Genomic DNA, 14007 nt, shown 5'->3' on the forward strand with positions numbered 1-14007 from the left:
GTGCTTGGGGGAACAGGGACTCCCCCAATGCCTGCTGGTCCCCTCTGACTAGTTTGTAACAGGCCACCAGGTCCCCCCCTCAGCCTTCTCTTGTGGAGGCTGAACAGGTTCAGGTCCTGTAGCCTCTCCTCGTAGGGTCTGCCCTGCTGCCCCCTGGCCATGCAAGTGGCCCTCCTCTGGACCCTCTCCATGTTGTCCACATCCCTCTTGAAGTGCGGCGCCCAGAACTGGGCGCAGTACTCCAGCTGCAGCCTGACCAGTGTCACATAGAGGGGGAGGATCACCTCTTTGGACCTGCTTGAGATGGTCTTGGCAACCAGTTGGAGTGCTCTGCGCAGACGGCTACACACAGCGGAGCGCTGCCATGACAGCAGGGACTGAGGGGCTGGAGCAAGGGGAGCGAGGCCAGCAGCACTGGCCTTGCCTCATCCCCCTCTCCCCCAGCCCTGCTTCTTGGAGGTGGTGGCAGCCCAGGGTGGTGGACCCCTGCTCTGGCCTCACCGCTGCATTCAAGGAGTGCCTCCTCCTCCCCAGCAGACAGGAGTGGGGCCAGCTGATTTGAAAAGGGAGCGCCACCGTGACAGTGGGGACTGAGGGCCAGAGCGGGAGGGCAAGGCCGGCAGCACAGGCCCCCCTGGCCCTGCTCTTTGGAAGTGGCGACAGCACAGAGTGGAGCGGGGGGGGCGCACAGGGCCAGGCGCACAAGTGGGTGGGGGAACACGGGTTTTGGGGGTGGCGCACAGGGCCGGAGGTGGAATGGCAGCACTGTGGGGCAGTGGGTGGCAGCGATGGGCAGTGTGTGTGTGAAACCAAAGTAGGTATTTTAATTATTTTTAGATAAAAATATCTACTTTGGTTAGTCTGAAAGGTACAAATCTACCACCTTATAAGGTGGGCTTCTGCGACTTAGTGTCATTGCTGGGGGAAGGGCAGGGGAGAGGAAGAGGAGGAGATGACCCTTCTGTAAAATGAGCTGCCACTAGGCAACACTAGTCTTGGTCCTGTGTCCCGTATTTGGGCCTCCAGTGGGCATGGCTGTCTGCTGAAGATGCACCCTTTTTTCCATGTTCCTATACCTTTTGTTTTTTTTAGGTCTATGGCCCTGGAACTCAGACTAGAGCATTTCAGTATGTCAGGTAAGGCTCATTTCCACTATCTAACATTTACTTGCATAGCCCAACATTCTTAAGGCTAGATCTGCTCTATGTAACATAAAGTAAAATGGGAAAGGTATGCCTGGTTAACTAATTTTTTTATGTTGAAAATAAAGCATTCCAAAATATAAACTATACTTTTAAAAAGGAGGGGGGTTGTATCACATAAATAGTCTGTAGTCATTTTTGTTCCTCCTTACTGGAAAAAGGCATGGTCTGTCACTTCTCAGGATTGTTGCAGCTTTAGTGGCTTGACTTGTTCTTGTATCCTGATGCACTGCTGCCACCTAGTGTCTATTGGTAGCATGTTATCAGACCACCCTGTCAGATCTAGGTTGAGGCTTTGTGTGCATTTAGTTTTTTGCCACAAATGTTCTTACCCCACTGGAGCAGTGCATCAGGTTGTCTTCAGGGGAAACAGCACCTTGCGAGTTTGTGAATATGTATACCCTGGGGAGTGAGGGTTTGCATTGACTAAAAACCCCTAGTATATGCAAGATCAGAATATGTTAGTTATCAGACTTCTTTCTTGGGAGACAGATTAGAGCAATGTCATTCTGAAGTTTTTATTCCCAATTTCCATGTTAGGTGCGACTAGAACAAGTAGAGCTTCAATTCACACGTGGTTCTATTTTAAACCTTGCTTCAGACATCAGTTCTAAGAACTCAGGAGTTCTTAATTGCATGACACTGTGAATAGATGTTCCAGTGGTTTTTTTTAATTAAAAAAACGCTGATTCTTTTATTACTTGTTTGGATAACAACAGGGTAGCATTTTTCTCATTTGTTCACACAACTCTGTGGTAGCAATAGCACATAGTAGAATTCCTTTGGGCGTTTGGGGTTCCTTCTAGCATATTTTGGATTATTAGTGACTTGGGCATCAGGACTGCACAGATTTATGCATGTAAAAACATGTACATAACTATATACATGTACATTATTTTCAGTACTGATAGCTGTCCCATTTTTTTCAATGAGGACTGTTTTTGCTTTAAGGTAAGCATGTGTAGAAGGCTTTCAAGGACTGAAGAAATTTCTAATAACATCCAGAATATGGAACACTGAATCCCTTTCCCACCTAATATCCCTCTACATGTTTTCAAATTCTGCCAGTTGTCTGGAATGGTTTAAACAGGGGTGTTCCTGCCCTGAGAAGGGATTTTGACTAGATGATCCTTGAATAGGGTCCTGGACAGTGAAGCCTCGTGCCCTGACTACACAGAAGGGAGATGAGCGTTTCCGTGGCACAGAATTGTTGTCTCTCATAAGAGCATAAGCAGTGCCATACTTTGTCAGACCAGTGATCCACCCAGGCCACTATCTTGTGTCTGCAGTAGCAGATGCTTTAGTGGGAGAATATATAAACAGGGCATATCTAAACTAATCCATCTGTTGTCATACCTTCCCTAACATCTGGCATCATTGGTTTAGGGATGTCAGAATTAATCCCCAACTCTTCTGTTTGAAGAGCTATTAATGGACCTGTCCTCCATGGATTTGTCTCACTTTAAGAAACCATTCTGGCAGAAATGTGCCTACTGCTCCATGGAGTAGTGTATTGCAGCGCATCTGACATAATGGTTCCTAAAGGAGTATGAAGCTTGGATGTCAGGGAAAATAATAAAATACTAATTTTTTCAGTACTTCAGAATTCCTTGGGGGGTTTTGTCCCCCCTCCACATGTCTGTAGAGGAACATGCTGTCTGTATCTCCCTGAAATATATGCTTTTGCTGCAGCTATTTATCCTTTTAAAACTAACATTCAGCTCAGTAAATGTCAAGCACCAGAGTCCTTGCTAAATGTAGAATTAGCCAGCCGTTGAGTTCCTAGTTGATATGTAGTGTGGACTTCCAACTGTAATACATGTAACAGGTAAACCTCTTGGGCCCCAGGAGCCCCTTAGGGTCACTGATGTCTGTTTATCCAAAGAGTTCTAGAAACGAACTCCAGTTATTCACACTTCACAGCCAGAGACCACTTTATGAAAACAAAACGTAAAGCACTCTACATCAGTAATGTTCAACCTTTTGGCCCTGCAGGCCAGATAAATAGTGCGGGTGGGGCCAGGTCGCAGGCCAAATTGGATCCTGTGCCCCAGGATTAGACTCACATACCCAGATCTGGATCATGCTCCCCCTGCCTGACCTGGTGTGCTGGCATTGAGGCCCCAGGACCGTTGGCCACCTCCACCCAGTCCTGTATGTGTAGATCAAGCCCTCAGGAACCCATACTGCCCCTGCTCAGCCACCGCCACCCCAGTACAGGGATTAGGGCCCCAGACCCCATGCCTGGCCCCCCATGCAGAGATTAGGACCCTAGGCCTTGTGCTATTTCTACCTGGCCCCGCATGCTGCGATCAGGACCCTATGCTACCTTTGCCAGGCTCTGTGCAATAGGATCAGGGCAGCAGGGTGCCATACTGCTTCCACACAGCCCTGCATGCAGGGATCAGGCTCTAGGGCCCTGCCACCTCTGTCCAGCCTCTCTTGTGAGGATTGGGCTACCAGGCTCATGCTACTTCCATTGGACATTGCACTCCAGGGTGAGGCTCTGGGGCCCTGCACCTCCCTGTGTGCCAGATGGCTGTGGCTCTGTACGCTACCATGGAGAGCCCCATGGGCCAAATGACAAGGCACCAGGTCCAGATCTAGCCTATGGGCTAGGGGTTGAGAACCCTTACTTTATGGCATTCCACAGGTTAAAAGGAGGGGAGACGGACATCACCAGTGTCTTTCCCACTGCAGTGTCAGAGAACTAATTTGATTAACATGCTCTATATTGATTTCTTCATTTGTTGTCCAACTGAGCTGTTTCAGTGAGGTTGTGAAGGGGCTGTGCATCTCTTTTTGGAATAAAAATTGTCTCTGTTCCTAGAGAAATGGATATGTATTCAATCTGCTCTTTCCCTTTTTTGCAGTGATCTTGTGAATGGGTTGGTGGCCTTAATGAACAGCAATGTCAGCAGTCCTGTCAACTTGGTGAGTATACAGTTCTGTCATTCCATTACATTTACTCTGCAATAGTCTACCTTTCTCCCTTTTTCTTCCTTGTCATCAAAGTTGTTTTTTACAAGAATTAAATGTAATTAAGAGTATTTTGTCATGCACAAACAGTAGATTCAGCTTTACAAATAAGGGATTTTGCATGGTATTCTTCAGGCCCCTGTATCCCAGATCTTAACACTGACTTGAATGATAGAATCTTGCTATATATATTGAATTTCAAAGTATTTAACTTTTTGTTCAGTAGACTAACTCTTAGAAGAGGAAATAGAATACTGAAATGCTCTAGTTTCAATGCATAGAAAATGCTTCTCATTGGCTTTGGTGTGAGGGGGTTGGGATTGTGTAGAAGTCTTATACTGTTTTTGTAAAACAGTATTAGACTTTTATACTGTTGCATAAAAACAAGCTTGCTGTGTCCCATTTGTTTGTACCCATTTGCTTGGAGAGTAAAAGTAGGAGGAGGACATTTAAAATCTTTCATTTTTCTTGTGGGCCCACTTTCACCAGTTATTATTCAGCACTGCAAGACATTTGTTTGCTAGTTTAGTCTCATGTTTGCAAATTGTTTTAAATATTTGGAAAGAGACAGATTTATCTGTTTCTTTACAAATGTTTCTCAACCACTCTGCAAGTTTTGTCTCAATCTGTTGTGTTAAATCTGTACCTCAATAAATGTACAACCTGGGGTTGATATACAAGACCTGGAGAGTTGAAACATTTTTGAGTTATGAAGAGCTGGTGCCTTTGAACCCTCTTGAAAAGAAGGCAGGAGGGGAGAACAAGCTTCTGTTGATGCGCTGATAGTGGGAATTAATAGATGTTTAGAAGACAATGGATTTGCTGTAAACAGTGGGATATTAAATGGGTATATGCAAAAATAAAGCGTTTATTGCAGTTGCACAGAGTGCTTTGGCTTGGGGGCAGGATTGGAGGAGTTAAAGTTAAAATGTTGGGTTCCAGATACTGAGTATAATTTAGAAACAGTCTTAATATATCTTTAGCCCCGATTCAGCAAACCCTCAAGTTGCTGACCATTGAAATTAGGGGTCTTAAGGACATAAAGTACATACTTAAGTGCTTTGCTGAAGTCTGTTGCCTTGATCTTGCACTGAGCTACATGGAAGCTGATTAATTAACTAGTTTTTTTATGGTCCCATTCCAATGGACTGCATCCTTGATTTCGATGAAGCGTTATGTATAGGGACCTGCCTGTGCATGTCTATTGCAAGATCAACACCTTTTGATTATTTAATATATAGTTGTTAACTTGATACAACTGTCATCTGCTGACCAATAATATAAAAAAGTAAAGAAAAAACAAAGTCTTTCACCTGTTTTGAGTAAATAGATGTTTTGGTTTGGTTTCTGCCTATAGTTTGTATGCTAAACTTCCCCATTCAGCAAGATGTTGTATTTTTCAGACTTCTGTTCCTATTGACTCTATTAGGAGCCAGGGTTAAGCTAATGATGATTTTTTTTTTTAATCCCATCCTAGATGAGCATTTTTTTTGTTTGTTTATAAAGACGTTGCATACTTGTATTTTGTTTTAAAAAGGTCTAGAGAATCAGATAATAATACAATTGTATTCATAAATTGTGAATGCAAATGGTGTGTAGGGAAAGTTTTCTAATATCAGACAGTTTTGGTGGTGGTAAGTGGCTATTTCAAAATGGAATTGATATGTGTAGTGTCCTTTCATTTAGGTCTTTCATTTACGTGATTATAATCCTGTTAGCTTTGTTTGGTCTGTCACAAATGAGCATTTTAAGATGCTTTTTAATTACTCCTTTAACCATTATCCTGTTTCATTCCTAGGGGAACCCAGAAGAACACACTATCCTAGAATTTGCCCAGTTAATTAAAAAACTTGTTGGTGAGTATGAGAAGTGATTCTTGAGTGAAGGTCACAGACTTCTTATCAGTTGATAATTACTTGATTAGAGTATGTGTAATAAGGCTAATTGAATTAGTTTATTTGGATTTCTTAACAGCAGTTTTATCAAGGGCATGCAATTGTCTATGTTTGCTGTAATTAAATATTAGTCAGGTAAAAGATTCTGAATTTGGTTCAGGTTTCAATTATACTTCACTCAGTATTTCCTTTACTGAATGAATAACTTATTTTTTATGTGGCAGTGTATCACATTCCAGTAATCTGCGTATGCAAGCTGATGGATACAAATGAAGAGTCTATTCTATTTTTCCTTGCTGTATCCCATATTTAATTCAAGGGAGAAGAGGCTGGGTACTTTTCTTTGGTAGTGCACCCCCCTCCAAAAATGCCCCCATTCTCTGTATGTCTGGTAAAGGTTATATAGAGACTAGAAAGTCAGCACCTAAAGAGGGAATTACCAGCTAGTCCTGAATACTGTAATCTATTTGGTCAGACCCCCAGCGCAGGTAAACTGTGTTTTACTGTAAATGAGATTTGTCTCTTAAGAAAGAAAAAGCGTAAGATGATTACAGGGAGCAGGAAGTATACATACTATGACTTATGGTTTAAATTCATTGTAGGAACCACGCACAAACTTCCTGCCACATTAATGTATTTATTCCGAAAAGTTTACAGGAAAAAGAATGTAGGTCAGTAAAGTACATTATCAGGTGAAATGCTTCTTGGGTTTTAGCTATGGTCCTTCCTGGCATTTTTCTCCATGTACATTTTTCCCACCAGTCTCAAAGGCCTCATCTTGTAGCAGTCTTTTTTTTCCTCCTTTCATTTCTCCAACCTACCCATTGAGGGCTTGATGCGATTCACTCCAAAGCCAGTCCTGACTGACTTGGTCAGAGAGGATGCTGGAGAACATATGGCAAGCTGTGCCTCTGTTTCCTGTTCCTGCTGTTGAATGTGCTGTCTTTACAGACTTATCAAAGCCTATGAGATTGGAGAAGAAAGGACTTGACCTAAGTCTTGAATGTGGTTTCCTTGTGACAAAAAAAAATACAATGTCACTAAGCTAAATAAACTATATGGTATCCGCCTCAGTTTTCAAACCCTTGATTATCTAAATAGAAGCATTGTTTTATTAACTTGAAGATGTTGGAATTGTGTAATAAGCATCTCTTTTAAAGCTTTCTGCTCTTAAGTTTGATATAGTAACTTTTAACTGTTGGTATTATGTAACCATCTTAAGTTTTATTATATTTAATATCTGTACTATTCAACTTGGTATGGTCTAACATTATGCTTCCTGTGTAAGCATGAATAATTTCACACACAATGCCACAGTTTCACTTATTGGATCAATTTAAATGATCCAAATGGTTTTTTGGTAGGTGCTTTCCAAAGGAGTTTGGATAACCAAGGATATACTGTATCTCCATTTGCCAGGCTTCACTGCTTGCTAACAGATGGGTGTGTTTTAATCTGGCCACAATTTTTAAGTGTTTCATATTCAAATATGCTCCCTTATACCTTAATATAGCATGGGATGTTTTGGACTTGCCTAAAACATATAGTCATCTAAACAATCTGTCATAATTGTTTACTCCTCACATAAAAGCAAGGCTTGAGGCACTTGGGGGAAAAACTGGGAATAACCTAAACAGGCTTTAGAGGGACCTCTTCACAAGTGGAAAATGTATCAACTAAATCTATGGTAAACGCTCAGGATTTTATTTGACAGGCAGTGGAAGTGAAATCCAGTTTCTCTCAGAAGCACAAGATGACCCTCAAAAAAGAAAGCCAGACATCAGGAAAGCCAAATTATTGCTTGGCTGGGAACCTGTGGTATGTAAATTGGATCTACTATGGCATTATATATAAAAATATGGAAAATGTTTTTTATGGTGGTTGTCTGTTTTTTATAAAAGTAGATGTCCTGGAGTTGTTACATTTATTTTAAAGAAAAACATTCCATGTGCAAGCATCATAAGGTATTATGTCTGTTATTGAAACCCTTACTTTTTTCGGAAGTACTGAGTAACATTTATGGTCTGTGATATGCAGAAGCTGAAAATAGATTATTGCTATGCTTCTATCACAATTGTACCATCCAGACTTAAAATCTCCACATCCATGAAATACATGAAAGGTACTTAAGTAGCAGCAACAACAGCAACAACAACCACCCTTCATATGATTAATAAGAGTTATTGGCAAGGGGATAGTCCGGCATAAGCCTGTCAGTACCTACAAAATATGAGGTATGTCATACATATGTCTGATGAATTATTCATGTAGTCGTCCTCCCTATTCAGTGTGGCAGTCCAATTTTGAAAAAAAATAGTTTGTTTTTCATGTGGATTTTTTTAATGCAAACTAAAATGGAATGTCTTCATATTCAGATGTTTGAGATCCTTTTAAAGATGGTTGCAGCATCTTTTGAATCAACGAGCTTAGTCAAGTCAATTGTGAGGGGTAACAGAAAAACTCATAAAAACCTAATAGTTGGATAAACGTGTAGTGAACTTCTAGGGTATGTCCAAATGAGCACATATGTGCAGTATGTGGTGCTGTAAACACATTTGCAGCACCACTTATTGCACAGTCCGGTGTTCTCTGCACTGCAAAGGCACGGTACCATGCTGCTCTAGTTGGTTTTTTCCCCCCAGGGTTTTTTTTTCTTTTTACTTCTGGATATCCAGGGGTCAGAAAAACTGTGGAAAAAACCTGAAACAGCACATGCTCAGGCAGCATGTGTTGCTAAAAAGCAGAGCCATACTGCAGCTATCAGCCAGACTCCCCCTGGCAGGATCACTGTAGCTTCAGCTCCAGAAGGCCCCCAGGACCCCAGATAAGGTGGCTGGGGCCAGCACAATGCTCCTCTACACCACCCAGGGCAACTTGCTGCGCACCAAATTGCAAGTGACATGGGCATCCCCCGGGGACAAGAAACGGCGGCGCAGGGTGCACTGCCACTACTTATCCCTGGGGAACCAAACATCCATGCACATCTGGACGTGCCCCTAGTGTCTTTCTACACTTGAAGTTTAACTGGTTTTAAGGTACCATCTAAGTTTTAATAAACACTCTTATATGAGATCCTTATTTCTGTTTAGTCATAGAAGCATAGGGTTGAAAGAGCCTTCAAGGAGTACCCAATCCAGTCCCTGTGACAGAATCGGTATAGGCTCCCCTTATACTACTGCACATAAATGCCTGTCTTTTCTAAAAAACTTCTAGCAAAGACTATTCCACAACTTCCCTCAGCAGTTTCTTCTATTTTTCCTACTGTTCTGACTGTAAGAATTTTTTTGTCCCTGTGAGTATAAAGCCATGGTTTTGTGCCCTGTCCCCTATGGTGGGAGAGAACAGTTCTCCTTCATGGCAACCTTTCAAATATTTGAAAACTGCTTTCAAATTTCACTCCCATTTCATTTCCACCAATCACATTTTCACATACCTAGTTCTCTCAACCTTTTCCCCAAATGGCTTGCATTCCAACCCTTTCATCATCTCTTTCACTCAGCTCTGAATCCTCCCAAGTTTCTCCACATCTTTCTTAAATTCTGGTGACCAGAACTGGTTACTGTTCTAGCGCAGGCCTAATGAGTGAAGTGTTTCTGTAGCTTCCTGTTTCTTTCTTACAGTACTCCTGTTTATGCAGCCCAAAACTGCATTTGATTTTTGGAGATAGCAAAACGATGCAATCTCATGTTAAGTCTGTGATCCACTACAACTCCCAGATCCTTCTCATAATACAATGGCTTAGGTAGTTGTCTCCTATTCTGTATTGGTGCATTTAGTTTCTATTCCCTTAAAAAAAAAAAAAAAAAGAACTGTGTTGAATTTCATTCTTACCTAGTCTATCGAGTCTCTAATAATCTATCAAGATCCTCTTGCATTCTGAGCCTAGTCTCCCAAGTGTTTGTAAGCTCTCCCAGTTTTTGTCATCTGCAGACTTGATCAGAAAGTTCTCTGTTCCCTAGGTCCAAATAATTAACAGCTTCACCTGTTTCCAAAGCCGACTTAAGCATCTCTGTGTAGAACTATTCAGAAATGTCTCCTTGCATAGATAGTCCCTAAAGGTGAATTTCTCAATGCCCTCAGGGTTGGTTTGAGGCATTTTGCCACTCACTTCACTGAGAACAGATTTAAGTTTATGACCAAACATGTTTAAAGATCCAGCATAAATTTGCTTTATACTAAAGAAAGGTCATACCTAATGGAGAACTAATTATTTATTAATCTGGGAACATAGTTGCACATACTACTGTTTGGGAATTGGAAGCACCTAGGATTTGTTGTGGGTAGCAATGAGATGTGCTCAGTACACAGGAGCTGTCAAAAATAGTAAATAAGCACTCATACTGCATTAAGCAGGCAGGGAAAACTAAATAAAATATTTATAATACCATTATGTACATTTTTGCTGAGTGCCCCTGTCCACATACACTCTTAACAAAAGCCCAACTCTTCCTCCTTTCTAAAAACAGCTCTTCAAAGAGAGAGAATATTCTTTCTCCTGTCTCTTTATTTTAGCTATCTGCTTACAGAGCCACTCAAGTGACCAGGGCAACTAACTATTCTTTATTCAGTCACTACAGAACTTAGTAGCTGTTTTTCCAGCATCCAGTGCTGGTTCCTGGAAAATCAATTTGAAAACAAATTCTAGTATAGATGCACCAGTAGTGGCCAAAGACTAATCCAGTCCTTCAGACCGCTGCCTCTCGCCAGCGACTGCCAAGCTCTGTTAATTAGCCACTGTCTGCCTGATATGAGCATAAAGGTTTACGGTTTTTGTGGGATCTATGAAAAACTGAGAAGTTCAGTGTCTGGGATCACTGATTTTTTTTCTACTGATATTGCCATTATTTTTCTTTATTAATTTATATATGATGTTGCTTTTATATTGTTTCTCTATATATTGTATATAAAATATGTCATTAGAAGAAGCTATGTTTAAAAAAAAAAAAAAAAAAACTATTGGAGATACTATAAAAACAAAAATCTGAAATTCTTTCCTTACAGACCAGCTCTTGACTTCAGCTTCTATCAGAGAGAAAGATCTCTGGCAGTAGCAAAAGTCAAGAATTAGATTCTAAGGAAAAGGTTTCAGATTTTTTTTTATGGTCAGGTTTGTTTTTTTGCTTTATTTTGTTTTCCCGTACCCCAAATATTAAGCTGGGGCTCTTGTACCCATTAATATTATTCCGTTCTATGCAATACAAAGCCTGACAGCATTTAAACTCTAGGACAGGGGTTGGCAGCCCTCAGCACACAAGCCAGAGCATGGCACATGAGGCCGTTTTGCTCAGTACGCCGCAACTGGTCCAGGCTCTGGGCTGCTGCGACATGGAGGCTGGGTTGCTTGCAGGGAGGCTGCAAGCCCTGCTGTGAGCAGCCTGGTCTCCATGGAAGGCAGCAGCTGCCCAGAGTCCGAGCTGGATATATAAACAGCTGCATCGGGCTCTATGGCGGCGGCTGCTGCATGCACACCTCAGGGCATGCTGCTGGGATGGGGCCCTCCCTCTGCCATCTGCCCAGAAGCGCACGTGCAACTGCCGCCAGCAACAAGGATCAGGCCTGTCGCAGCTCCCCTGCCATCTGCCTCTGGCTCGCCAAGTCTAGATGTGGGTCAAGGTTGAAGTGTTTTTGGCACTCCAGCCAAAAAATTGCCGACTCCTGCTCTAGGACATAGCTGGCAGTTGGTAAAGCATAATTGCTATTCCATCTCATGTGGTAACGTGAGCAAGAGGAGAGAATGGGACTTGAAAAGCTTGTGTAATTTACTATCATGTCCCTGCATTCATACACTGAAGTGCTTAAAACCAGAAAAAGAATAGGAAAAAATGATGTTCGTACACATGCACAAATAACTAGGATTAAACAAACTTTTCAAAAAGAAGTGAGGCAGTCAATTCCTCATGACATATGCAGTTAAGTGCCAGTTTGCCTAGTGGTGGTTTATGTTCCCAATTCTATATCTTAGTAGAACAATTTTTAAATGAAACTTTAAACCTAGGTAAGCCTCACCCTTTACAGAGCATGCCAAGAGGATGATCTTTTAATATAATTTAAAACAACCCAAAGGCATTTTTTTCATTTGCTTCTTACAGATGTATACCGAAACAATTATATTGGTTTGTTTTTGCCCCCAAAAGTAAGCTGTGTTGCTGTTTAGAATAAAATGGGGTATTTCTAGCTTAGTATATGAAACCTAGATACAATAGGTAGGTGCATTAGAAACGCTTAGGCAGGCTGTAACCAGTGTGTGGTGCTGTTAATGTTTTATATGGATAGAGATTTAAAGGACTTTAAAGCAATGTGTGTGTAGCTGGAACTTGGCCATAACGACAGACGCTGTGATGACAGCAGCTAAGTCCTGTAGGTTGATGAGACGCTCTCTCTCTCTTTCTCTTTTTGAAACAGGTCCCATTGGAAGAAGGCTTGAATAAAGCAATCCATTACTTCCGTAAGGAACTTGAATACCAGGCAAACAATCAGTATATCCCTAAGCCTAAGCCTGCAAGGATAAAAAAGGGAAGAACAAGACATAACTGAAAACTGTTACAGAGGACAGGAGACACTCTAATTTACACTTAACAAGATGTAATTTTTTTTACATAAGAGACTTTGAAACAAGTATCAAGAACAAACTGGAATTTCATTCTGAAGCTTGCTTTAAAGAAGTGGATGTGCCTAAAAAAAAAAAACAAACAACAAAACCCTTCAAATCTTGCCTTGCACTTTTTAAATCTGTCTTTTTATGTAAAATAGAGTAGAGACATCTTTGAGTATCTTCAAGTTTTATATCTTGCTGTGAGATCATTTGTTGTGACTGTCTTTGACAGTTTTATTTACTGGTTTCTTTGTGAAGCTGAAGATGAACATAAATGGGATGGGAAATGCCAATTTATTTATAAAAATGGGTACTATAAATCAGACGTTATACTATGCATCAGAGAAAAGTTAGCAGTATTGTCAGGTGAGTGAAACACTGGCATTTAGTATATAGAGGTATAAAAGAATTCTGTATGAAAGCTTTACATATTCTTTAAATCAGAGTTTTTTCAAAGGTTTAGTTTTAGTTGCACACTTGAATTTGAAATATTTTCATTAATTATCATGAATAAGGATATTTTAAATCACTACTGTGTTGTGCGTACTCTGGGAAAAAAGTTAATGTATTATTGGTTACCAGTGGTTGAATATGCTATTTTAATAAAATATTGAAACTTCTGCTAATGGGTTCCCCTTTTCAGTTAAACATTCAAACAAGACAAAAATTTTGTCCATATCAAATGTTTGGGTTTTTTAACAGTTCACAGTTATGAGAACAGATGATGCTGTTGGAAGGCAGTGACTTAATTTTTTTTCAATTTCTGATTATTTTCTTGTCTCTTAACTGATAATTGGGAAGGTCTCTGAAATGTTTTTGTTAAAAACAATCATAGGTTAGTCGGATTTATAGTTAAGACTATGTAATTGTGTAATCTAGGTCTACATTGTTATGATGCAAAGGTTTAAAATAGTATAATTTCAGTGTCCTCAGAGAAAAGGGGAAAGTGGGGTTGTGTGGGGAGGGAAGGAAAGGGGAATGGAGGGACTCATACTTAAAAGCTTCTATTGAATCAGCAGGAAGTACACACTGTTCATGTCACAGTAGCCAAGATCGATTTGGCTCCCTGTGTTATTGGCAAACTCTGATGAGCCCGTATTTTTAAAGCTATTTAGGCATTACATGGTGCATCTACACAAGACCTTTACTGCACAGTAGACTAATTAGCTCATCTACTTAGGCTGGAATAAATTAATTAACTCTTGAACAGGATAGTACTTGTAAATGCAAGTACTGTCCTGCCGCAGAGTTTTTTACTCTGCAGCAGTGCACATGTAGATACTGAGTGGGGCACAAGGGTGCTTCAGTGCAGGGGCCAGCTGCTCGGCAGCATGTTGAT

At 41.0% G+C, this 14007-nt stretch overlaps 1 protein-coding gene across 1 annotated transcript in view; it reads left to right on the forward strand.

Moving 5' to 3' along the window:
- The window catches only part of UXS1 (UDP-glucuronate decarboxylase 1), a 120063-nt gene extending 106769 nt beyond the window's left edge, over positions 1–13294 (forward strand). Inside the window, exons 11-15 of the mRNA XM_019524910.1 lie at positions 1093–1136; positions 4076–4136; positions 5980–6037; positions 7791–7894; positions 12479–13294. Coding sequence (XP_019380455.1) covers positions 1093–1136; positions 4076–4136; positions 5980–6037; positions 7791–7894; positions 12479–12610 — 399 coding nt within the window. The 3' untranslated portion in view covers positions 12611–13294. The remainder of the gene's footprint in view (positions 1–1092; positions 1137–4075; positions 4137–5979; positions 6038–7790; positions 7895–12478) is intronic.
- Positions 13295–14007: the final 713 nt, after the last annotated feature.

This window comes from Gavialis gangeticus, unplaced genomic scaffold (assembly GCF_001723915.1).
Source record: "Gavialis gangeticus isolate Ggan-Ray unplaced genomic scaffold, GavGan_comp1, whole genome shotgun sequence".
Taxonomy (NCBI): domain Eukaryota; kingdom Metazoa; phylum Chordata; order Crocodylia; family Gavialidae; genus Gavialis; species Gavialis gangeticus.